The 27561-nt window shown below is 41.4% G+C and overlaps 1 protein-coding gene across 2 annotated transcripts in view; it reads right to left on the bottom strand.

Moving 5' to 3' along the window:
- The window catches only part of GLP1R (glucagon like peptide 1 receptor), a 104552-nt gene extending 83125 nt beyond the window's left edge, over nucleotides 1-21427 (bottom strand). For both annotated transcript variants that reach the window (XM_081000235.1, XM_081000236.1), the window contains exon 1: nucleotides 21053-21427. In XM_081000235.1, the coding sequence (XP_080856361.1) occupies nucleotides 21053-21142 (90 nt within the window). In that variant the 5' untranslated portion in view covers nucleotides 21143-21427. The remainder of the gene's footprint in view (nucleotides 1-21052) is intronic.
- Between the last annotated feature and the right edge of the window lie 6134 nt (nucleotides 21428-27561).

Below are 27561 nucleotides of genomic sequence, written 5' to 3'. Positions count from 1 at the left end.
GAGAGCGCGGGGGAAAGAGAAGCCTCGCTGCTGCTGCTGCTTGGGAGAGTAAATTACTGTACTTGCCTTGCCCCGGGTTAGGGGGCGCAAATTATTTGCCTTGCCCCGGGTTAGGGGGCGCAAATTACTTGCCTTGCCCCGGGTGCTGATAACCCACGCTACGCCGCTGCCTGTGTGGAACTGGAATAAGACAATCTTTCCTGGGGATGGTAGTTATCAACAGGATCCTGTGAGCTGCCTGCCTACTTGTTGCAGTGCGAGTGACAAGAAGCCACCAGATCCCACCCTTCTGGCTACATTACTGACACTTCCACAAAGGCTCAGTCAACAGGATGTCTCAGGAGGCACCAAGGCATAAGTTTTGAACTGAAAGCAGTTTGTTTCCATCCAAGCCACTGATAAAAAAAAGAAAATATAGTATTAAGTATTTGATACCTGGGTTTGCTTCTTTTTTCCCTCCATTCCCATCCATTTTTCCTTTTGCACTGACTGGTTATTCTTATTGGATTTCATGCTACTCTGGAATTGTGGAACTCTGCATGATTAATCTCAATAGGTGGTGTATATTTGTGTTTAGATTCTATACAGCTAGATACTTTTATATTTCCCTTAATATGAAAATGTGTCCAAAGAGAAAGGAAGGCAGTTACAAATGCTGGAGTAACCTGGGGAAAAACAGAAGTGTAATACTGGAGCCTTACCAAAACATTAGGGACATGGGTGGCGCTGTGGGTTAAACCACAGAGCCTAGGACTTGCCGATCAGAAGGTTGGCAGTTTGAATCCCGGCAACGGGGTGAGCTCCCGTTGCTCGGTCCCTGCTCCTGCCAACCTAGCAGTTCAAAAGCACGTCAAAGTGCAAGTAGATAAATAGGTACCGCTCTGGCGGGAAGGTAAACGGCGTTTCCGTGCGCTGCTCTGGTTCGCCAGAAGCGGCTTAGTCATGCTGGCCACATGACCCGGAAGCTGTACGCTGGCTCCCTCGTCTAGTAAAGCGAGATGAGCGCCGCAACCCCAGAGTCGGCCACGACTGGACCTAACGGTCAGGGGTCCCTTTACCTTTACCAAAACATTGCTTCTATTTCAACCCAGCTTTCCAACTAAATATGAAGATTGATGCTTGTGGGCAAACTTCACAAGCCTTGCATAGATTTTAATTCAAGAGTTTCAATTAAAACTGAACCCTGAATCATTTCACAGCAACCAGCTGCATTACCTAAAATGGCACGCCAGTTGTCAATGATACACGTGCACTGAAGAGTCAACTTATCATCTTTGAAAAGTCAAAACTACGGAACTCGAATACAGGGCAACTTGTCAGCATGGGAAGCATGTAATTATCAAGTAACTATGCAAGGTTAAAAATCCAGTTAAGCAGTTTCCGGGGGAGGTGGATGAAGGCCGGGTAGAGGAGTACCAATCCACAACCATCACTAATAGCTTTTCCCTCAGCTGCATTTTGAAAAGTGATAGTGTACTCACTAGAATTTTAACACATTTTTAGTCTGCAGTGTTGTGGATTGCTACTGGGACACACAAACATTTGAGTGTCTACATAGCAGTAGTTACATGGAGTGAAGTATAATGGCCAAGAAAGAAAGTCTTCATATACTATATAGGAATCTAAGGAGCATCCTGGAATAAGGATTGTTTTGAAGTTTTGAAGTAAAAAAAAAAAGCTGTGAAATGTTCAAGGCAGTGCATTGTGTTTATTAACACAGTGCACACAAGTCCAGCATTGTTCATTGCTCTTCCTGTGGCCAGACTGGGCTTCTATATTCCATGCATTTCTCTGTCACTGTCATCTCACCATTGCAGTTCTTTTCATCCTTACACTAAGGTAAAGGTAAAGGGACCTCTGACCATTAGGTGCAGTCGTGGCTGACTCTGGGGTTGCGGTGCTCATCTTGCTTTATTGGCCGAGGGAGCCGGCGTACAGCTTTCGGGTCATGTGGCCAGCATGACTAAGCCGCTTCTGGCGAACCAGAGCAGCACACGGAAATGCCGTTTACCTTACCGCCGGAGCGGTACCTATTTATCTACTTGCACTTTGATGTGCTTTTGAACTGCTAGGTTGGCAGGAGCAGGGACTGAGCAACAGGAGCTCACCCCATTGTGGGGATTCGAACCGCCAACCTTCTGATCGGCAAGTCCTAGGCTCTGTGGTTTAACCTGCAGGGCCACCCGTGTCCTTACACTACCAGTCTTCAAACTAATCTTTACCCTAATCTGGAATAAAGGCAGTGTGAATGGAATGGTGGAAGGGGATGGAGGGAAGATTTAAAATCTTAGATTTATAAATCAGCTGAGCCATTTGGAGTTTTAACTTACAGAGAATTTCATTTCCCAGCTATTTTCAGAGTACAATTGGGTGGAAGGAAAATGCAGTAACAATAATATTCTGAAAATTGAAGGACCCATTCAACAGCTAACACAGCCTTGTGAGGGGGACGGGACTTCATTAACCTTACCCTAGCAGCTTTGCACCTCCCACTTCCTACCCAGTTCTAGTCTTAAGCAAATAGGAATCCATTCACCTCTGCGGAATATCTAGAAAGAACCATAAACACAGAATCACAAAGAAAGTGCCCAACTTTCCTGGAAGAAAACTTTCCCCGAGAAATTAGATCAGAGCCTTCCTAACAATGTAACACCCCAAGTAAATTTTTTAACCCATGGCTCATCTTTTGCTTGTCGCAGACGGTTATTAATCCAACTATTAAAACATTAAGTATCTGGAGATATTATAAACGCTGCTATAGATTACAGAAATAACCATTTATTCCACTGCATTTGTTCATAGCAGAAATCCTTGTGATTGACAACAAGACAACAAAGCAGCATCCAATTCAAAGTGACAAATCATTTAATAGTACAACTCAGTGTTTAAAAATCCAGATAAAAATCAACTTTATAAGGGAAGACAGAATGGAAACCTAACACAAATGTCATCAACACTTGATCCTTTGCTCTTTTTACGGAGATATTACATAATGCAGAGTTTCCAGGAGAGAGGTGCCTTTTTTCAGCCCAAAGGTGTTGTTCGCTTGCAGGTAGCCTTCTGTAAGCACTACCCATGCCAGTGGCAGGTGGGATCAGAGACAAAAGTGGGTAGGACAATGGTTGAGACATTTATCTTTGTACAGTAAGCTACATTCCAACCATGCCAAGGTCAGAGGTTTCCACCCACCCACAAACTCACTCTCCATCCAGGCAAGCAAGAGGCATCACCTTCATCACACTTCAAGGACACATTCCAAGCAGGATAAAGAACTTGAGTGGGATGCAGAGCAGGTCCAGGGATGCGGGGACCACAAACCTGTAAGAGCAAGGGAGCCTGTCTCTCCCATAGTTTTAAAAGCTGCACATTGTAGCAGGCAAGATTAACCTTCTTACTGTTCTAAATTTGAAAGAACAACAAATCTTCTGAAAATGACACTCTAAGTTTCAGTAGACTATCCCATTGTCAAAATATTCAAGTGAATTAGCAGCAACATAAGCCGCACACATTTATCCATATGCGTATCTGACCATCTTCCTAGGTTCATATGAAAGTCAGTACAATGCAGATAACACCTCTTTAAATTTAGTGGCCTATGCGAAAGCTATTTTGACAAGAAATATTTATGTATCTAGAGTTTTACGGCAGGTTTCTAAAATTAAACACTTTTTATTGCTGCTATGCATTTAATTATATTTGAGCGATCACCATCCTGTTATTTTATGGGACAATTATATAGTAAATAATCATTATAGCATAAACAGCAGTCAACCACTAGGTAAGTCGGTGGGACACATTAAAAAGAAAACGGGCCTATTTCTTCTCAGAATGCCGAGCAGCGAGAGGGATGGGGGGATGGGGAGCATTTAAGAGGCAAGCAGTTCACACAAGCAAATGAACAGGAAAGGGAAGGCAAAGAGAACAGGGAACAAATTCTTCCAGATGTACAAAACAGAGACAAGCTTCTGATGCACAGAAGGAAACCCTGGATGGAATACACCTGAAACTGTTTATTAAAACATTCAGTAGCAAGAAGGCAATGACACTAGATGTTCTCAGAAGTGTCTGTCCTTGTGCATGTATTGTACCTTGGAAGGGACAAGTTCTACTCTCAATCACTTGATCAACAGGACGCCTTTTAAGAAAATTAGTACAACTTATTAGCTAGTCAAATTTTTCTCCCACCATATCCCCTAGCTCGGTGTTAATGACAACGATTCATGATTACACATTAAAGCTGTGCAGATTGTGTGCTAAAGAAGAATTATGCTCCAAGGCAACCCAATCTAGTGCCAAGGAGATTCAGTTCCACGATGGCCACATTAATGATGTAAAATGTCTATTCATTTGCCAATATATTTGGGGTAGATGTCATATAAAGGGGATAGAGAGGCCATGGAAATTGTAACAATTGGAATGAGATATTATTTAACCCCATCGCCCACAGTGTTCTTTCAACACTGTCCTCTCAACTCATCTTTACATCCACGAGAACCTGAAAGCTTTTTAAAGAGCCAAAATTTGCAGGATATGGAGTTTTGCCCGTATCCTAATATTGCATAACCATTCATTCACCTTCAGTTTTGCCACTAATAAAACTCTGCAGTGTTCATTAAAAAATAATAATCCCCGTTAACTGTGATCTCAGAATGATTTTTTGATGACTGTAAAAAGCAATGAAATTGCGATGTCCACATTTTGGTGCAGCCATTCTGGCTGCAAAACAGCACTCATTTCATCATATATTGTCTAAGTCTTTGTTCCCACTGAAGACCTAAAAAGAACATTTCATGCCAGAATTACCATCTCTTCCATCTATACTTTTCCACTCATTGCTAGGATAACTAGTTCTAAGGAGTACTTCCCTATACAGGTCCAGGTTATCTGAAAGACCACATTCCCTCATACAAATCTGCCCAGGCTCTACAATCTTCAGGGGAGGCTCTTCTCTCAGTCCCACCACCATCACAGGGATGCTTGGTAGGGACACAGGAGAGGGCCTTCTCAGTAGCTGCTCCCAGACTTTGGAACTCCCTTCCTAGAAAAATTAGATTGACTTCCTCCTTGCTGTCCTTCTGCCAGCAAGTAAAGGCTTTCTAGTTCCAACAGACATTTGGGAATCGGCTGCTGTTTTATTGTAATGACTTGTAAGTTTTAAAGCAGATTTTATATATGCATATAGTTTTAATTCTGTCAATGTTTAACTGTGTTTTAATGACTGGTTTTTCTTTGGTTTTAGCATTTCCTGAGCTATTGCAGAATTTGGCAGCGAGGTTGCTCCCCGGGACAAGACAGTTTGATATTACACCGATCCTGGATAGACTGTGCTGGCTGCCAATTAGTTTCAGAGCCCAATACAAGGTGCTAGTTTTTAATCTACAAAGCCTTAAAAGGCTCAGGACCGCAATACCTCAAGGGCCACCTCTCTCCATATGAACCTACCCAGATTCTGAGCATCCACCAGGGCCCTTCTTCGTGTGCCTCCACAAGAGGTCTGGAGGGTGGCAATACAAGAAGTTTTCCGCAGTGGTTCCCTGCTTGTGGAATGCTCTCCCCTTTGAGGTTTGGCTAATGCCTTCATTATATCCATTTTGGTGCCAGGCGAAAATGTTCCTCTTCAAGTAAGTCTTGGGCTGATAAATATCCTATATCTATTTTAATGTGTTATGGGAGGGAAATGATTGGTTTGTTTTTGTTCTTATTTTTATTATGTATTTTGTGGGTTTTTTATATTCTAATTTTATGTTGTGAACCGCCCTGAGATTTACTGGTATGTAGCAGTATACAAATTTAAATTAATAATAATTAATTGTAAACTGTCTTGAGTCCCATCAGAAAAGAGGGGGGGTATAAATAAATAAATAAATAAATATATTAGTATTATTAATATTATTGCTCTGACTCAGCTTCAGCATAGTCTGCCACATTTCTAGCTCTAGAAATTGCGGATATTTTTAAAAACACTTATCACCTTTGTATCCAAGCACCACGCAGTTACATAAAACACATGGCAACACATTCTTATCCTATTCCCCGCTTCCTGTGTTCATTGCTTTGAATCTCTCCTACCACCTATTCATAAATTCCTATTAAGGGGGCATTTAAATTAACCACCAATTTTTCACACACACATGATAATCAACACTTTCACCAATTTCACTTGGGGAGGGTGGCAGTAAGTAGAAGTAATATCATTAAGAATCTGACTGAAGTCCTCTAACATGTGAAGAAGAAAAAACAGCAGTCGCTGAAATATCATTTCCAGCTTTGTTCAGGTAATGCAGGGGTCACTGAACAGAGAGTGACTCATCTGATTCCTTTGTTTTTCACATCCTGGCAGCTTTCTAATCTGCTTTTCAGAGCTCAACAGGAGCCAGAGAGTACGTACATACACTTTCATAGCATCTGAAAGATCGCTATGGCTGCTAGCCCGCCATTCATTTGCTGGTTAATCGACCAGGATGGTGGGTGATGTTCCATCAGTGGGAGCAAATGGCAAGCAAGGGTCTACTGATAGCTAAAAATCACTGAGCATTTGTGGAGAGATACCAATCATAGAGGAAGTGACACCTGTCTAACTGAGCCCAAAACACTTCAGTTTTGCTATTGGAATGGCCAGGGTAGGGAGAGAGAATGACGGAAGATAGGAGAGCTCCAGGCTGGAACTGGTGATAAAGCTTTTGGGGTTAGAATATGCAAGTTGCTCTCTGGGGATGTTGCATTTGCTTAGTGGTGCCTGTTCCCTTCCACTATGATCTGACTTATTCGCCTATCTTCTCTCTCCTCCAAAGGAAACTAAACCCAGAACCTGGAATTTCTTCTGGTTTGGGAAGCAGAGAGCATTTAATACAAACAAAAGTATGCAGACCCTACATACCATAGGAACCAGCTCTTAGGGGCCGTGGGGGCTTTGGCCCCCACAATAAAGTATTTGAGGGGGCCAGGCCCCCACAAAGTCAATGGGCATTCCCATGCAAATGGTGGGTGTGGGTGTGCGCGCACGCACTGTGTCATGTGATCAATTATGTGGGGCAGGACTTACCTGGCCCCTACAATATTTTATTCAAGTTGGCACCCCTCCTACATACAGAAGTCAATAACATGTATTCAGACCTACACCAGACCTTTCTGGGATTACATGCTGGATGATTTCCCCCTCCATTTCTTACTTCTTAATTACCTGATCCATTCTTCAGTATGTAAAAACAAACATAAAACCAATACCAAATTCAGTCCCATGGATTCAGTTTAAAATGTTTCTGAAAAGCTCCCAAGCAACAATATGATCACAACAATCCATCAAAAGGGGAAGGTTTGCCAGAAAAGAGTTTGATGGTCTTCAGCTGGGGCACTGGGACCTGCTACCAGGTCACAGCCTGATCTACGGTGGGTTGCAGAAGCAGCATGACCCCCATAAAAATGTAAGGTAAAAGAAAAAGAAAATGGTTCCCAAGTGGTTTAAAAGGTGCACCCCAGGTGGGAAAATGGTGAAGACTACTTATATCAGTTCAGCATGCACATTTTTCAGTACTTTTAAAACAAAGGCAAGAATCAATCTGAGATCTAAAACTAAGTTTATCGATGTGGAAGGCTAGGTAAGAAATAGCTATAGCTGAAGTACTTCACCCTCTTGGGCAGAGACTGCATGGAAGTCCTGTACTTACTGTATCTACTCTGTAGTAAGATCTACTCTGTAGTAAGCCCCAAGTTTAATGGGATGTACTCCCAGGGAAGTGGGCAAAGGATAGCAGCCTAAACAAAACTGCACAACTAAATGAATTGCACCACTACAGAATGAAATGAAAATTTTGAAGGGAAAGTGAAATTGCGGAACAAGAGTCCACTTTAGACAAGCGTTCTGAGGAATGTAAAAGTCAAATCTCCATATATTAAAAAACTTTCAACAATGAAAAACTGCTTAACAAAGTAGGAAGCTTTTAATTTTGGAGCCAAAGCAAGGCCATGTCTTCATTGCTCTATTTATAACAATACCATGGCTAATATTGTTGACAGATGTCTCTTCCTTACAGGAATATGCTGCATGTCACACCACATGGTGCATTACACACATTTCTTTTATGAGATGAATGTATTTCAAAACAGTATTTCAACAATTGGCATGCTTCTCTGTTAGGAAAACGACATATATAACAAGCCACAAATCAAAAGTGTGTTGCTGTACTTTGGCTGAATGATGCTAACCTTGCTATCGTCCACAGCACCTGCAGTCCAGTTTTATTCAAGCCTCATAATGAAAGAGGCCTGTATTTAGGCAACACTATCAACTCAAGGGAATTTTAATTCAGGCAGGGGTGGGTGTGAGAGAGAGCATCTACTTCATTTAAATTGAATCATGTACTGATTATTTACCCCCTTGAGCAAAACAGGAAGGAGGCTGGGGACAAAACTAGAATTAGTTGGCTGGCTGGCTGTCATTGGCTCCAACTCCACCTACAGTTGACCTCCCCTCCTAATGCCCTACCAATCCCCAACTGGCACCAGCCACCACTGGACAAACCTTAAATAATACACACACACAAACACAAATCCAGGCTTGTTGGTATCTGGTGCAGATCAGCATAAATACCTTCCCCTTCAATAAGACAGTAAGGCAGCCTAAGCTCCCTTTCACAGATCCCCAAGTGCATTTAGAAGTGAAAATAAAATCCATCGTCAGACACAGAGAAGTTCAGTTCTGAGAACAGATGTGGCCTTGTTAGATTCTCTTCCAAGTAGCAAAAACACTCTGTAGCCATTCACACCCCCTTCAGTTCAAGGTTGAACACTGTTTTTCATAAAAGGACAATAAAATAACACATAAGGGAGTGAGAACAATGAAAACATTGGGACTTTATAAGGGATGCACTAGTCTGGGGCAGCCCTAGCACTCCTAATTAGGCTGTAGGGAATTAAAACCCTAAAGTCCCTGCACATCTCTGTTTAGAAAACCATTACATTGCCCAATTTAATTTAAGTTCTGTGCTGCTAACTGTTCAGTTTGTTATCCGTTATAGAAAAGGGGAGGAAAAGAGCAAGAGTGGGAGAGTTTCTGACATACACTACAACAAAGTTTGCGAGAAATAAGAGTGGAAAGGGAGCGACAACAAAGTGGAAGTGTTCATGGGGATATACTACAAAACCTCAGAGAAATCAAGACCTAGAAGCAGTAACAAGAGGGGAAAACATAGGCATAGAAGATGAACAAACAGCAATGAAATTCAATCAGCAGCATTAAAGTGGAAATCTGAACAACGGTTGATTAATGGGCTGTTGCACTAAGAGCAATAAAAGCAAGGACGCCATCAACAATATGTAGCAAGAGCATGTAGGCATCAGATGCCATTCTCATCTACATTTGGCATCTTACATGTTGCACAGGCTCACCAGGCCAAGCAACGAAAATGCAAGGACCCAGTGACCTCTAACAGCTGCAGAGACTACAAAAGCCACCAGTCAATATATTGTGCCCCAAAGCACATGTGGAATGCCTTTCACTTTCCACTAAGCAAGGAAAGCCTGCTCTGCCTGCTCATACAGATTACAGATAGGTAGCCGTGTTGGTCTGCCATAGTCAAAACAAAAAAATTCCTTCCAGTAGCACCTTAAAGACCAACTAAGTTAGTTCTTGGTATGAGCTTTCGTGTGCAAGCACACTTCTTCAGATACACATCTGTGTATCTGAAGAAGTGTGCTTGCACACGAAAGCTCATACCAAGAACTAACTTAGTTGGTCTTTAAGGTGCTACTGGAAGGAATTTTTTTGTTTTGCTCATACAGAGTGAAGGAGAAGCACTTATGAGACAAGCAGGCATTGCTCCTCTGCAAGTCTGACTCCAAGTACATATCTTTAGAAATTGAACACTGCTCGCACCTCTCTAGATAGCATTCCATACATTAGCTAGAGATCACAGACCCTGGTTCCTAAAACTCACTCCTAATTTTTCCCAGTTCCCATCCCACAACTCTTCACAATTAAAATGCCACTACCTGTAGATTTCCAACACTGCTGCAATAGGTAGGCTCTTCATTCTGTATATCCAACTCTTCAGAACATATAGCTTTGTTTGTGCCAGAGCGCAGTCTGTGAGAAATTGGTTTTTAGCAGAAGGCTACAAAAAAGTTAGTAGCCTTTCCAACCACGGAAGAAATTTATTCCAACCTAATTTAGCTGCTGTGATGCAATCTCCCACCTGACTCCTTCTGCTGCTTCTGCTAGATAGGTGCTATGGTGCGCCTAACCCCATTTCACATGCCAACATAGATAGGAATAGGCAGGAAGTTTCACAATGAGTTATATTTGCCTCACTCTCCTGCCACCAGTAAGCATTCTTATTTTCTTACTTGCCAGGGTACAAAGAATCCATGCCATTGGCGGGCTAGCAAGCGATTTTGTAGAAACTGGCAACAGCCTTCTTCCAGCTACCAGTGGTAAGAGTGAGCATCCATCACAGGGGGCATGAGTAAGAGTCAGGGCTCACTCACTCAGTTAGAGACTGAACACTTCAGATACAGAGATTCAGGACCAGAAGGGAGGACACCAGATAGGAGCATGCCTTGCCAAGACTCCATGAAAGAATCACCTTGGTGCAACAACAGCCACTTAAGACTGGCTAAAGCAAGAACAGATCCCAGCCCCCAGCATCCCTGACCTTTTGCCATGCTGGCTGGGGCCAATGTGACTACAACCTCTGAAGGGCTACAAGTTCCCCATATGAGCTGAAGATGCGAAGATATAGCCATTAGAGTTTTGCAGGATGGACGGACACACAGCTGTGAGTTTTTGAAGGGTGAATAAGACTAACCAAGTAGGACACTGGTGAAATCATCTTGGTGGACAGTTGTCCTCTCTGGGAATCTGAGGCAGAATAAGCAGTTGTGTTATCTGCACTCTGTGTGTGTATTTATAAACAGAAATAAACAATCACTACCAAGTCTCCAGTGCTCTCTCTCATCTTTGGATGCAAATCTGTCCAATATACTTCTCTTAGTTTCTCACTTTTCCAGTTTTGTGTTCTGTTCACTTTTCTGTATCAGTCATAATCTTCTTATTTTAAGTCCTCGTGTAAATCTTTAGTTTGTAAGTCCTAATGTAAGCCCTTAGTTTGCATTTCTCTTCATACACATTCTTGTATACAATCTTATCTGATGTAGACATTTGTGCAAACTATTTTGCTTAATGCTATGTATCTTTTTGTTATTCTCCTGAATAAATGCATCTTTACAACACATTTTCACCTAAAACACATTTTGGGGGGCTTGAGAACCAAATTGCACAGTTTGAAGAATGCAGATATTGAAGAACAGCTGCACTTTGGCTTGCATACCATTTTGAAAAGTGTAAATCAGGCAGGTTCATGTTCAAATGCAATTTGAGCTAAATTTCTTCTGCATCTAAAAGGAAACTAAACGCTGTAGCATCAACCTCTGAATTTTCACACAGTCAGGAGAGATTGAAGTTAGCAATGCAGAAGGCCTTCCTATATGCTTCACCAGGCAGATTTTAAAAGCAAGTCATAAGAGCAACTTAAGAAAAAACGAAGCTTAGACGCAAGAAAATAAGTTTTACTTTTGTGAAAGGGGAGGGCTTGTAAAACGAACAACATCCGTAAATCATATTTCAGTGGGTACACAGTAGCAGAGATACAGAAAGATTCTCCATACAGAGCAGATAGTTGCCCGTGAAGAAGGCAGCCACCACAGGGAGCCATTTAGAGGGGGCACTGTGCTACTGTTTGTGCAGACATGACCATCCCTGTGTCTGATCCGTCTTGCAGTCAATCATTCTAGCATTCTATACTTTTGCTCTCTGCAAACTCCCAAATCTCTTCGTTGTTGGCTTTCACTGTGTAAGAGTGAAATAAGATGTTTCCTTTGCAGAAGCAAAAACCTTACTTTCTGAAAGGCATTAAGCTAGATCTCAATTGTTTGAGGAATTTAAGCTTCTAGTGCTAACGTATTTGGCAATGCTGGTTTAGCATTTTGGTCCATGACATTGCACAACCTTAACTTGTGTTGTGCTTTAAATTGTGCCACTATCAATACGTCTAGGTTAAATCACCTAACATAATTTATACACTTTCTTGTGCTTACAGGAAATGCATTCACGGCCTGGAATCTGATGCAACTAATGGGCTGTTTATTACCGTAATCCACAGCCCACAGCAACAGTAGCAACACCTAAAGTATGAAACCAAATGGCATTGTACACCTTACTACTGCATAATAAGCAAATGCTCTTAACAACTATTACATCTTGCATTTGAGCTGCCACAGATAAATACCAAGTGATATTGCTGGTTGTTCCCTCATTGCCCATTACTGCAGCTCTTGTGTTAAACATGTGAATAAGAATTCGGTCCTCAAAAAAACCAATGCAATTGTGATGTCCTCATTTTGGTGCAATCATTCTGGCTGCAAACAGCACTCATTTCATTATATATTGTATAAGTCTTCGTTCCCACTGAAGACCTAAAAAGAATTACCATCTCTTCCATCTATACTTTTCCACTCATTGCTAGGATAACTAGTTCTAAGGAGTACTTCCCTATACAGCTTAGGTCCAGGCTATCTGAAAAGACCACATTCCCTCACACAAACCTGCCCAGGCTCTGAAATCTTCAGGGGAGAGGGTCTTCTCAGTGGCTGCTCCCAGACTTTGGAACTCCCTTCCAAGAAAAATTAGAAAGGCTCTCTTCTTCTTGTCCTTCCACTGGCAGGACAACAAAAAGCCTGTTCTTATTCCAACAGGCTTTGGGGAACTGATTGTTTCTAATGAAATAGTTGGTGCTGTGATGTTTTTATCGTAATGATCATAAGGTTTTAAAAGATCTTATATACGTAACGCGCATACACACAGACATAGTTTAATTGGTTTTTAATGATTGCTTCCCAGTGTTTCAACAATACAGGCACAGGAGCACCGTATGTTTTTCTAGAAACATGTCTCAAGACATACAGAAAGCATCTGGTACTGTTTGCACCTGTTCCTGGGTGCAACTGCTCACATGGGCTGATAAGGGCTCCACTCACAAGTTTATGTTTGAGAGAGGTCAATACCTTACTAAAGCGGTACTAACTTCCTTTGAACATCTGTCCAGATATTATGCAGAATGCTTCAGAGAGTCAGCTAAATTAGCAGCAGTATATATATATCTACATGGTGTTGCACTCATCACTAAATAGATCAGATTGCCCTGTTAAACTGGCTGTTAGGCTAACTGGCTAAAATAGCTTTCTAACACACAGGGATTTTGACTGGCAAAACTATTATCTGTAAGAACAGATGAAACAATCTGCTGCCCCAACTTTTTTTTTTACTTTTTTTTTTACATACTTCAGAGGAGAAGGAGAACTATAAGATCACTAAACAAAGGGAAAAGGCTGACATTCAAATATATATATGTTTTTGCCAATATCCAGAAAACTGTGTGTTGAAGTATCCTGCTCACCTCCAACAATTATTTCTAGTTTTATACAAATAAAACTCTTGAGATGTCATGTCATCTGACAGTTCCAGGTGGGAAGAAACAAGCAAGGAAAGACATAAATCCAGCAAGACTTTAGCAAAGTGCCATTAACTTAGTTTCAGTTACAACAGGAAGATCCCATGCAACGGATTCTGGCTGCAGATTTGTGATTGCTTGATGAGCTTCCATTAATTTATTTTTTATTTAACCTTTCAAAACAAGTAGTTTCTCAAGGCAACTTAACAGTTACTATCTTAGCTGTAAGATATGAAACCAATATCTAAAAATGTACCACTTAAACCAGCATAAACCATTCCTGAGCAGACCAATGAAATCATATTGAAATTTAAAACAGAGCAACAACTGTTTAAAAATCTAACTTGCTTCAACAAAAAGCAAATTAAAACAAATATCTTTAGAGAGAGAGCAAAACTTTATATCCTACAGTACTTTTCTTTTTTGAACCCAGAGCAGTCTTGGATTGGGACTCTGAGCTCAACTGAGGGCTTTCCCTCAGTTTATCCTTCCTCCTGTGGCCCCTTTTTTCTACTCAAGAGTTGTCCCCTTCCACAAGCTGCTTCTCTTCACAGTGCAAAAGATGCAGCCTTGTGACAGGAGGAACAGGAAATGGTCATGCTTCAAAACTGATCCATTTATTACAGCTTTCACCAACTTGAATCAGGATGATGTATATATTAGCACGCATTTCAGAATACAAGGAAAGCAACCATGCATAACTCTCACTCTTGTCAACAGGAATTAACTATTTGCTATTCACTGGCAAGAACTGAAGAAACGTATGTCTCCGATGGGAGGCAGCAATTGTACAGGGCCATTTATAAATGCCTCTGAAACAAATATACCTCTCCATTATTTGTTAGCAAACATTCATTGCTTTGGCAGAAGGAGCATTTATGTCTTGGTTTCCTTTCCCTAAGCACTGGGAAATTACAAGCAGAATTTCTGCATGTTTGGTTTCCTTGAAGTTGAGTATTATTATTACTATATTATAATCTGTTTACAAACTTTCCTGCTTAGAAAGAACAAGGAAACTGCAGGTACACCAACACTCTATGTCTTTTAGTCAATTGCACAGTGGTTGTGAGCGCTCCAAATCTGGCAACAAGCAAAGAGGTAAAATGACAACTACCAAATGTGCTTACTTTAAGCAAATGTGTGTACATTAAGGAGTCTCAGCAACCAAAATAAAGGAAAAGAACTGTAACCTTCTGAGCCGAAATGGACTGTGCATTTATGCAATTTCCCCACTCAAAAGTTTACAGCGTCACTTTTAAACACTTAAATTACACCAGCCTGCCTTATCCGATGAATAAAAAACACAGGGTGGAGACAGTCACAGCTCTTACTTGCTACCTCTCCTTGATATGTGATTGCATTTTATTGTCTGAAAGTGGTCTGAAAAGAGCCCTGTGATAAAGTATAAACTTTAATTTACCAGTACTTTTTTTTAGCAAAGATGTCATTCTTTCATCTGAAATGGGACTCCGGGAAAAATAAGGATCGCAGAGATAACAGCAGTTTGACCTACAATGAAGATGGTATTGATTTTGCCTAAAAGGGGAATACAGTCAACAAATGGTCAGCAAATGACTGACCAAACCAGTTAAAGTGAGAAACAGGGACACAAGTTATAGTCCAAAGATGATAAAAGGGAGAGCAGACAAGGAAAACATGAAACTGTTAAATAAGGAAAATTATGGAAGTATTCAACCACCATAACTGAAGAGACATGCTGTCAAATACCTGAAATTCTTGATATATAACAGGGGGATAAATTAGTAGTATGCCATAAATCTCAATTTCTCTGGGAGAAGACTAGGCACAATGTAATAAAGGTGTTGTGCCATTTTTGACATTTAGGATTTGACAAGCAAAAGACATAGCACCTTCATGTTCAAGAGCAACCAAGCGAGTAAAGCAGTGAATACTTAATTTTCCCTTAGGAGATATTGGCAGTCTTATTCTGTACTTAAAATTTAAGAAAACATTTGCCCAAGCTGAAATTTGCACAACATTCTCATGAGACCACTACTCAATGGTGTGCGTATTTCCATTTGCAAATAAATTTCCACTACTGGTGTTCAAAAGGAGATTTGCATTTAAATACTTTGATGGCAATCTGGAGGGTAGGAGACAAACCAATGGCTGCCAGTTACAAGAAAGGAGATTCAGACTAAACATCAGAAAGGTCTTTCTGATAGTAAGAGCTGTTCAACAGTGGAACGGACTCCCTGGGCAGGTGGTAGGCTCTCCTTCATTGGAGATTTTTAAGTGGAGGTTGGATGGTCATCTGTCATGGATGCTTTAGTTGAGATCCCTGCATTGCATAGGGTTGGACTAGATGACCCTCAGGTTCCCTTCCAGCTCTACAATTCTGCGATTCTAGGAATGCTTACATGCCACTTAAATCAAATAGCAGTGGGCATGATTGCAACTTTACTTAATATAAGAAAACTTAACAGTTTAAAGTGGTACTAACAATATGTGAAACTTCCCGCAGAGTTTTACTATTTAGTACAAATGTAATTTATGAAAAAGGCAAGCTAAAGTTTTTTGAATGACTTCTATCAGACAATGGGAAGAAGCAAGTTATTATGTTAAAACACACGAGAAAGCATGCACGAGAGAGAGCTCGCCCACTGACTCAAAGCTACGATCCTTCCCTACTGATGAAAGATACAGGTTTTCTCCTCTCAGCAATTTAAAGAGTTGCCCTAATCTATGGAGTGCAGCAAATATATGAATTCTCCACCCTTCTATACTGATTTCTCCACTTTGAAACTACCGCTCTACTTTAACGTTCATTCAGAAGACAGCATGAATAAACTGTCCAAAAATGCATGACGCTAACAGTTTGATTACTAAAAATGCTACTACAGGTAGAGAAGGAACTACAGACAGAGATACATTATGTTCCAGGAATACAATGTTCAGTATCAATTTTTGTGTAGCTATTGTGAGGACTTCACAACTGAATGGATCTTGAACAGAATGGATCTTTAAAGTGATACAATTTACATTTATTTTAATTCTTCAATGGCACAATCCAATCAGGAATGAAAAAGAGTTAACAGCATGGTCAAGTCACCTCAACGCAAAAAATACAGTTAATATGCAAGCTGTCCACGTCAGGAAGTCTAGAGCAAGTAAAAGAGCTTCTCTTCATTTCCTCCCAGTTTATTCAAGATACTTGCATACCACTGATTGAATGGGTTAGTTATTGGAACAGCAGAAATATCTATGACGAGCTCCCCAGACACAACAGAGCACAAGAAATGCAGTTAAGTGAGCACATTTCAAGTTGAGCAGTACATGAATGCGAATAAAGTACAGCATTAAACCAACAGATGTTTGACGTATGTTACTTTGTTAGAAACATTTAAGGAACTTTAAACAGAAATGGAAAAGCAAGCAGCATAGATGGATGGGTTTCTTGAAATTTGTCAATAATTTTGCCAATAAAGCTATAAACCAATACACACCTACCTGAGAGAAGTCCCACTGAATAGAATGGATAGAATTGAACTTAAACATATGGCTTAGAGAACAAGAAAACTATGATGTGGGCAGCTAGCTGATCAACAGCATCTTTTGAGATATGTATTTTCTGTGGTTAGTTGCTACAGGAATGAGCATGACTTTTATTCATTCTTGCGTGTATTAAGGAGTTTTCAAACAAGCTCTCTCTTCATTCTCACAGGGTACCATCCAGCCCAAAGTTCTCATTTTATAAGCCTTACTAAATTCAACTTTAAATTGCTCGATTTTGCCAGAATTGTGTTAGTGGAGTACAAGTTATCATATTCTTTGCTTTTTAAACCCTATGTTGGGCATCTTTTAAAAATGGAAATAGCGAGTTGTGGCAAATATTTAAAGGATCTTTTTGTAATAACCTTCCCTTCTTTAATGTGCAGCTCCCTTTTGAAGAATTGCGTTATTAGCTCTAACATATTGAAAACTTTTTATTACAACATTAAGAGGCTACTATTATTTGGTAAAACTTTTGTTTAAAAAAAAATGTTTGCAGCCCCATTGGGACTGATCCCTCATTTTTGCAGTATAGTAATATACTGCAGGTGATAGAATGAGGGCACATTAATAGAAACCAGAAGACACTGCACAAGTCTAACTCAGGGCAAAGCCACCTGGTCAAGAGAAGAAATGCAGAGAGGCTTGGTTATAAAACTGCATCAAGAGCTCATGTAATTCTAAAGAAGAAAGTGCCTCTTTCAAGTCTGTCTGTTGAGCAGCTCCTTGGGTTGCCTACAGCAAAAACAGTATCTGCCTAAGCCTATCTTCCCTCATCCTCAATGAGGCCTTGTCACAGAAGCTTGCATCTTAAGATTGCTCTCTTAAGCAAATGGGACAAAGATATGAGTTTTTGCTTTTCATTCTGCATCTTCTCATTCTGCTCAATCCTTACTGTTGAAATGGCCTCATTCTGTCACCTGCACTACTGTGGTGGTGGCAGCCTCCCTCTCCATCCTTTATCTGCTCATTTTGTAATTCTGTTTTGTTCAGTCTTGGACCCATGGAATACTAATGAAGGATCCATTCATTCAAGTATGCAACAGTGTGTCATTCTTCTTCCACTACCCCAATGACACCATTCCTGCCATATCCCCTCTAATCCTCATCATCGAGCTCAGAGTCTCACTTCCTCTTCATAAAGCAAACCCATTTCACAGCCAATTATTGTGCTTGACCTCCAGCGCCAAACACCTCCTGACAAGCAAGGGTGACACTGGAACTTGCTAGGTCAGAAGATATTCCTGAAAGCAGGACAATAACTGACCATTTATGAAATTATACATTTTATTTATTTTTAATAAACCTTTGTTGGTGTTTGCAGGAGAGGGACCAGAAATCTCTTCAACATGTCCACATGGTGCAGTGGTTAGACTAGGACAAAGGAGACCAAAGTTAAAATCCCATTCAGCCACGAAACACACTAGATGATCATGGGTTAGTCAGTGTCAGTCAACATTATCTACCTCCATGGTTATGTTGAAGAGAAAATAAAGGGGAGAGGAGCCAACTATGCTGTTGTGAGTTCCTTGGCAGAAAGACAGAATATAAACGTAGTAAATATATAAATGGTACCGCTACAAGACCTTGAAAGACCCCCCAAAAAGGTTTTTTTTAAGGCTAAATACTGAAGGTACTGAATCACAAAAGAATATTTATCCTACCCCAAGTACTCTTTCTACATTAATGGCAAAACTAATAAAGCAAAATTATACATTTTGCTGATACTCTCTTCCATTCTTTAAACTCATGTATTTCAACTAGCAATTCAGTCTTGGCTTCATGCACTGACTGTTAATGCTTTGAATAAACTCACACTGCAGCATAAACTTAACATTCTATTTTCGGGGGACATTATCTTCAGACCAACTAACTGAACTTCACGATACTTTACTGCCCATACTTAAAAAAAAAAATCCCTCAGGATCTTTTCCAGCACACCTAGTTTGAAAGCTCTTTCTGGATGCTGTGTCAACCAAGAGGATTGGCAATAATTTGCTAACAGCTATAACTAAGACAAATAAGGAGGTTTATTCCATTATTGCAAAATCATCTTGTTCTCTTTTCTAGCATTTTCTATGGGATGCATGCTTTTTTAAAAAAAGAAAAGAAAAGAAAAGTCTGACCGCATAATTTACCATTTCCTTTTGACCAACACTTACAATATGCGCCAATTTCTACTGGCAAAGAGGCACATGATGCTCATACGCAGGTGTCAAAATGTCCAGAATGTCTGTAGTTGAATCAAAACTACTTCAAGGTAAATGAAGGTAAACCATGATTCTTTTAAGAAGTTTAAATTTATGTGAAGTTGCTGAGACCACAAAAGATTCTTGGCCTGTATGCACACTTCCTTGGAGGAGAAGCCCACTGCATCTTTTCATGAGCAAAAACATTCATTTGCTACACAAAGCTTAGCATTTTTAGGTATTTATTTTCATTATATTTAAAGTCACAAAGGTAAGAAATTTTACCGTTTTAAAGAAAAGAAAAAGCACCCACAAATTCATAAGCATTTTATACAGACTTTGCATGTACTTAAAATATATTCAGCATCACACCTTCCCAGTTCTGAGAATGCTGAAACCCAGCACTGAGACTGGTACGGATAAGGTAACGATACGCAGATGAGGCCATTCAACACCTTTTTGAAAGCCCTATATTTTATTCTCCACTAGCCAACAACACAGTCCCAAACAATATACATGGGTACTTGTCTAAAATCCCTGGTAGAGGACAAGGATCCTGAGATCACGTTAAGGGTAGCCAAATTCTGTGCGATTGCCATAAAACTTAGGGAACAAGCTATGCTATCAATGATTAAGGCCTTAAATGATAATTTTAGGCTATATGTTAGTGACTAAGTTTTAATGTATGTATTTTTTAACTGTTGCTTTACCTGTATTGCCCCGTTATACCTAACTGCAAATTCAAATGTATCCCTATCGTGTTTTATGACTTCCTTGATATTGTATGTGGGCTGGAACTAGTCTGTGACCGAAGTAATAAAAATTCATTCAATTCATTCATATATGGGTATTGTATACCCCAATGCAGATGCTACTTGAGTAGCCTATATACAAACTGAAGCTGTCTTTGCAAGTTCACTTAATGCCATCCAAGTCCCTGACACAGCCAGCTAATCTGAGCATCCCACCCCCAATAGTCTTCTAAAGGTAATGCCACACACAACAGCAGACACCAAGAGGCAGAGTAGTGCTTGTATGGCTGTAGGAAACAGCTCCAGAGTAAACTATAGCAGAAATGCTTCAGCTGGGATCAAGTGGCTTTTGTTTAGGAGCGCCTGACACCCAGAGAAATCAGTCCCCCGGTACTCTAGGAGAAGACGGTCCCCTTTTTCATCCCTGTGTCAGGCATGTCTCTATTATATTGTCAAGATTTTGGGATGAGCGCGTCTTAGACCAGTGGAACACTCAGTTTCTGAACGCTGCTTTGCGATACCGGTTGCAAACAGCCATTTGATAAGCAATGATTTAGGGGGGGGAAACCCTGTGTAGATCGTATAAACTTTTGACGGTGGTTGCAACCCCGCCAGCTTTATAACTGAACTCCCCCACCCACCCACCCACCTCCCGCACTATTGCTCAGATATATGTAGCATAGCCCGGCTGCCCTTGGCCTACGGAAGGAGGAAAGCGGCGGAAGGGAGAATGGTAACTGCCAAGAAATCCAGCTACGTCGAGCTCCTCTGCCCTCGCAGACCAAAGTGCCTGAAGACAAGGGAGTTGTCCGAGGGGCGGGAGAAAGTGGCTCAAAAGACGACGCTCCCTGATTTTGCTGGCTGGGGGTGGGAGCGAGAGGGATCGACGCCGGCAGCCCTGGCGCTGTGTCTTGGGGCAAATGGTCTTCTCCCCCCCCCCCCTTCTTCCTCTCGCACTCGCTCGGGGCAAGACCGTGGAGGGAAGCCGAGCAAAGACAAGCAAACCCCGTCGAGTAGTAGTAGCCAAGCTGCAAGCTGGCCAAGCGCCCTCGGTTATAGCGCTCAGCCCCGCGCCCTCCTCCCCGTCACGACTCACCCGCCTCGAGGGAGTCGCTCCGCCGGTGGCTAAGAGCAAAGCCAGAGTGAAGCTTTTCCAGGGAGCAGCCGGCGCCGACGACGGAGGCATGTCTCTGCCGCCGGAGTTGCCCCAAGAAGCGCAAGCCCCGGCAGCCGCCTCGGCCACAGCAACCGCAGAGGGAGGAGAGGCAGGCAGGGGCGCGAGGCCACCTCAGGCGCGCAACGAGGAGAGCGCGAGAGCGCCCAGCGGCGGAGTTGGAGTGAAGTTTGGCGCGCGGGCTGGGCGGCATTTGTAAGCTGGGCGAGGGGGCCGCCTCGGCGCGGAGCTCAGCCCCTGCGCGCGCCTCGCCAGCCAATCGCTTCCAGACGCAGGACGCGCCCCCAGCCGGAGTTCGGACGGGCAAACGCCTCACAAGCGCGCGCCCCTCGCCGCCACGTGATCGCAGGCGCTGCCCCGGGCTTGTTACTTCGCGCTACCGGTCCTTCCCCCCGCGGGGTGGATCATCGTGCCATGGCTGCTACCCCTTGGGCACCGAACACAAGCGCTCGGTAGGTGTTTTCCCGCCGCTGGCTTTTCGCCTTGGGGAAAGCTTTCCATCTGCTCGTTGGTTCTCGAGAGCGCGGAGGGCCGGGAGGAAGGGCGACCTTGGGACCCACGAGCCCCTTTTTGGGTTGTACTTTCAAGTGCGATTGGAAAGGGTAGGAGAGTGCAGCCTTGCTGGGAAGCAGGGTCCGTTTCTCCTGCTAAGCTGACAGTGCTGCTTGGGTCACACGGTCAACCGCTGCCTGCTTCTTCTGAGTAAAAAATTCTTTCCTGTAGCACCTTAAAGACCAACTAAGTTAGTTCTTGGTATAAGCTTTCGTGTGCAAGCACACTTCTTCAGATGCTTCTTCTGAGTAGACCTACAGAGGATTGCCACTGTAAGGGATCTGGAGCAAACGTCTCACAAGACACCTTTAGCCTTCAGTCGCCAGTCCCTTCACACAAACAAAAGTTGCCTTCCATATGAGGAAAAGTTGCAATATTTGGGTCTTCTTAATTTATTTAATCATTTTTTTTCAATACAAACAACAACCACAGAAAACGCATACAACAAAAACCACAATAACACTAATAACACAATTTAACATTTCAGATTCGAGTACTGATATACCTATGACTACACCTTTTTAACAATATTTTCCCACCTCTCATCCCCCTACTTCCCCCCACCGTCCGCCTTATCGCTTAAATATTCCTTCCAGATTTCTTCATATTTATCCATTCTTAATTTGCGTCGACATGCAATTCGTTCGTATGTGGCTAGTCTGTCCATATTGTCAATCCATGTGTTCAATGGAATCTTTTTGCGGCTCTTCCAATTCATCAGAACAAGTTTCTTTTGCTTCTTCTGGTCTTCTTAATTGAGAAGAAGAAAAACAAGGGAGTAAGGGGAACATGGTAAAGGTGTGTAAATATGATGTGGAGAAAGTAGAGAAACATTTTTCCCTCATAATGTTAGAGCTTGGGGCCTTTCGGGGAGCTGGTGAAGTTTCAGGACAGATAGACGAAAGTACTTCTTTCACACAGCATTGTTAAGACAGTGGCATTTGCTCCCATAAGATGTTGGCCACCAACTTGGGTGGTTTTCAGAGGGGCTTAGACAAATTCATGGAAGATAGTCACTATAGCTAGTATAACATTGTGTTCTCTCTTCGCTGAGAAGCAGAATACCAGCTGCTGGGAAACACAAGTGAAGAGAGCACTGTTGCACGCAAGGCTTTTTTTGGTAGGCTTTCCATAGTCATCTGATCATTAGATCCACGATCCTGGATCAGGATCATTAGATTGGCCTTTGGCCCAATCTAATGGCTCTTATATGTTTGTATTGTTAAAAACTCAGGGGTGGAGTTAGGTGCATCAGGAATGGTTTTGAAAAAAATACATACTGTAAAGGGGTTTCTGGTTTAAAGCAAAAACAGAAAACAAAGTAGAGCCCCAAAGTCTGAAGTCTACCCACCCCATGTCTGCTCTCCTGGATGTAGAAATGGTGGGGACTGAAACTCAGTTAGATAATTTTAGATGCTGGACTTAATGGTCTTATGCACACCAATTCCTTTAGGTGGTAATGCGTATTACTTCACTTTAAAATGTGCTACAGCAGGGGGCCTATCTGCTGAGTAGAGCCCTGGATGTCTGCCTCACAGCTCCTCAATGTAGATTAGCAGTGAAAGACTGATTCTATGCTCCAGGGAGGCCTGTGAAGCCTCCTCATTCTGTTCACAGGTCCCAAAGATCGAGGTAAACAGGTGCATGTTGAGTTGATGACTGCATTGTTGCACAGTTGTCCTAGGCAGGGAGTTCCATAAATGAGGTCTTGCAACAGACAAGGCCCTAAGCAACTCTCATGCAAAGGTAGAACCACAAAAAACCTCAGCAAATCTCAATGGTTGAACTGCCACACGTGAATTATAGCTATGGAATGTCCATTTTTACTTCTTTAAAAAATGGATCCACTAGACTTGTCTCATCAGGATGCTTAGTTTGAACTCATGGAGCTTTTCACCATATAAATCACTGCAGTGTCTGCTATTAAATGGACTTCAGTCATCAAACTATCTTTCAGTGAAAAACAGCAAACACAACATATTAAATATTTTTAAATATAAAATGCTTACATGTGCATTTTTTATCATACACGTGCATATTATTTTATATTTTTATGTTTGTACCTCTCTTTTTTATCATACAGAAATGTAAGTATACTGCTTAGTGATTTTTATGTATTAAGTGGTTAATCTTTTACATTTTTTAAGTTTTATGTTATTTATGCACTGTGACTTGCTGCTATTTTTATTGATTTTAGTTAGTAATTATTGTAATCGTTAAGAGTGAAGTCCTGCTTAATTGTTATTTGATGATATTGAGAGTTAATTTTATTGTGTGTTATTATATTCTAATGGGTTATTGAATTTTATTTGACATAAGTTGTCTATTTTAAAGTTATGTTTTTGTTATGACTTTTGTATTGAATCAGATTATTATAAGGTGTGTGATCTTTCATGTATATTTTGTTGTAAACTGCCTTGTGTATAATAATATAGAAAGGCGATATACAAATTAAAAGTGAAATGAAATGAAAAGTAGTTTAGAAATGCTTTTATATAACTATATATGTGCCATATATCTCTGTGGCAAATGAGTGTTTTCTACAGATAACTGCCCCTAGGGAAGCAGGATTAGCTTCTTGCCCCAACCACAGCAACAAATGTCACCACCATACATAATGTGTGAAACAGCTCTCAGCAGAGACTTCCTGACACTTTTAAGAATAGTCTCCTAAGACTGCAAAAGTAAAATATCAAGTAATTGTTTGCAGAATGCATTCACCATTAAATATCAACAAAACCTGACTTTTTTTTTTTGCACTGAGAGAAAACAGACAATTATATTGTTTTGTTTGTTGAGATGTGTATCTGAAAGGGATGGAACAAGTTGACATACAATGATGATAATGCAGCCTATCCAGAATATTGCATTGAATCAACTCAATGAAATTAGTTTGACCCTTACATCAGTTCTGATGGGAGTATTCAAATCTAAAACACAGCATGGAAACATAATATTCGGGTTCTTTACTGCAACCTTGTATGTGTCATTTCAGTTGAAACAAGTGGTGATAAAATTGACGTATTTGTTTAACAATGAATATATCAACTTTAGAATAACCATGTTCAGTGTTCACTGGAACCTTGGGGACTGAGAGCTCCAATGGTGTGTCCCATCTGCAGTTTCCCTAGGTCCCTCAGTACCATTACTGGAGGTTGAATAGGAAGCAAAGGAGTTGGTGTTCTGGTAGCTGTTATGGCACTGAGTGTGGACAGTTGAGAGCAGAGAAGTAGGGAACATGTTCTCTGTTCCAAATTTTCCCTCCTGCACTCCCTGGGCTATTTTAAATGTGTGCTTCCTTCTCAGTTGGGGATGGAGGGGCATGTCATCTAGAAGTACATCTTAGATCAGGGTTTTCTAACTTGTGGCCCTCCTGATATTGGACTCCCAGCTCCCACCAGCCCCAGCCAACGGGGCCAATGAGCCTGGTTCCAAATCCCAACTTGCCTGCAAACTTCACTGAGTGGTCTTGGGCTGATCACATTCTTGCAGCCTACCATCTCTCACAGGTTGTAAGGAGGAACCAGCTATGCTGCTTTGGAGAAGAGGTGGGAAATAATATAGTAGATAAACGCTACCAGATGATTTCAACTCAGAGGTAAGCCCCATTGAGTTCAATGAGGCTTACTGCTGGAACTGCTCTGCAGCCTAACAGTCTGCCTGTCTGGCTATTACTCATTGGGACCTTAAAACATCTCCATGAGTTGGCAAGGTACAGAGGTTGTCAAAGGTCAGAAATGACACATTCCCCTTTCTAGAGAGAGGTAGGCAGACGCTGTACACCAACAGGCATTATTAAATAATACAATGTCAGCTTCGGCACATTTTGTAAAGTGATTCAGGCTGTGATATAGAATAAAGTGCATGGCAAGAGTGAAGAGTATTGCAAGATGCTTGTCTCCTAAACATGTTGGTATAGTCAGGACTTATTTAAGGAAGTACCGACAATGGTGAAAACTTCAGAAGCAGGGCACATATCAGGAAAAGGCACCACATAAGCTGCGTTGTAGAACAATGTGCAACATTTTTAGTGGCAAATGGTTAAAATGTTGACCATCCTGGCTGAATGCATTTTTAGCACTTCAGGAGGTGCTTTAGATTGGGGAAATAGCAAGGAAAAGGAGAAATTAACCCCCATTTCATGGCACTAGGACTCCCAATCAAATCCAAAGCCCTCCCCAGCTACATGTAGCTACAAATAAAATTGCTGGGAGATCCGATCATGGATCCAACTGTAAAATGTCTGGTTTAGTCCACACTGTGGCTGCTGCTCTCTTTATCTGAAATGAATCTAATGTAATGTGAACTGCTGGTTTTTCCTCCCATGAGCCTCGGTATCTGAAACGTGTTTATGGTACAGAAGTATATTATTATTATTTATTATCCATATTCCACTTGTCCTTCAGGAAGTGTGGAGCAAGTGGGACTTCCAGACAGGTTAGAGAGTGGTGCTTAGCTTTAACAGAGTAGTAGAATCATGCAATCTTCTGGCTATTCTCTGGGGCAATGTGGTTTAAGTTAATCAAAAGCACATTTAGAAAGATCAAATAGAAATGCTACACTTTAATTATAGCTATCAAATAGCCATTATCTAATAGCAGAAAACAGGCTCAAGTCAGTTATTCTTAATGACCAGAATAACACAGGGCACTTCTCTGTGGATGCAAGGAGAACATCGAGCAATTTAGCGAATTGTGGGAGGCATTGATGAAAGGCATTTCAGCTGTGGTGGGAGTATGTTTTCGGTTTCTCTTAACTTCATCAATTGACCAATGTGTCATTGCTGAAAAGCTTAATTCCGCTTCCCACATCAGAGGCAGTGTAAGGATAAGAACAACTTAACTGCAGAGATTCGGTCAGTGTGCTTATTCTTAAATATATTGCCTTTGATGTAGAAAGTTAACAAAAGAGTGCCCAAGTGCTAACTGAGCACAATCCAGCAGAAGTTAAACATTTTAACCTTCCATTGATTTTTAATTCCCATTGAATCTTAAAATCATGTGCTTAATTGTCTACTATTTAAGTCAATGGGACTTTGACTGGATGCTGCTCGCTGAAATTCAAAAAAAGAGAGGTGTTCTAGTCCTAATTTATTTTAAGAAGTATTATCCAATATGTTGAGATAGCAGCAATATTTTCCTCCTTGAGCAGATTATTGGGTTAATTCAGGATTCCCATGATTTATGGCAAGAAGAAGCCATTGCTCTGACTATGAACTGACAAGGGAGAAGTTACTTCCTTTCACTGAAGAAACAACTGGCAAAGCAGTTTCTAGAAAAGATGTTTCTGAAACAAAGCAACTAGCATACATGTTAAATATTCTAAAGTCTAAGATAACTTTGCTTGATAAGCAATGCCATATTTAATTCTGATACAGTGGTACTTCAGGTTAAGTACTTAATTCGTTCTGAAGGTCCGTTCTTAACCTGAAACTGTTCTTAACCTGAAGCACCACTTTAGCTAATGTGGCCTCCTGCTGCCGCCGCACCACCGGAGCACGATTTCTGTTCTCATCCTGAAGCAAAGTTCTTAACCTGAGGTAATATTTCCGGGTTAGCGGAGTCTGTAACCTGAAGCGTATGTAACCCAAGGTACCACTGTACTTTGCCATCATAGTGAATCTAACAACCATTTACTATGTTCAGATCTTTATCCAGAGCTTCGTAAACCATGGTTTATGGAACCACAGATGAACTCTCCTCTGATTTTCTCTTTCATCCCCCAATCATTGTACTGGCTTCAGTGTGGCAACCCTAGCTTGCATGAAACCACAGTTCCCCATGCTGTCCAACCTGGGAAACTCTGTATCAATGTCAGTTAGTAAGACAGGATGAGAAGCCAGGATCAGATCAGAGAGAGACCCAGTCCTGACTAATCTA

Source organism: Podarcis pityusensis, assembly GCF_964106645.2.
Source record: "Podarcis pityusensis genome assembly, chromosome: 3".
Classification (NCBI taxonomy): Eukaryota; Metazoa; Chordata; class Lepidosauria; order Squamata; family Lacertidae; genus Podarcis; species Podarcis pityusensis.
Note: the sequence above shows the minus strand (reverse complement) of the source record. Positions and strands in the feature narration are given on the sequence as shown.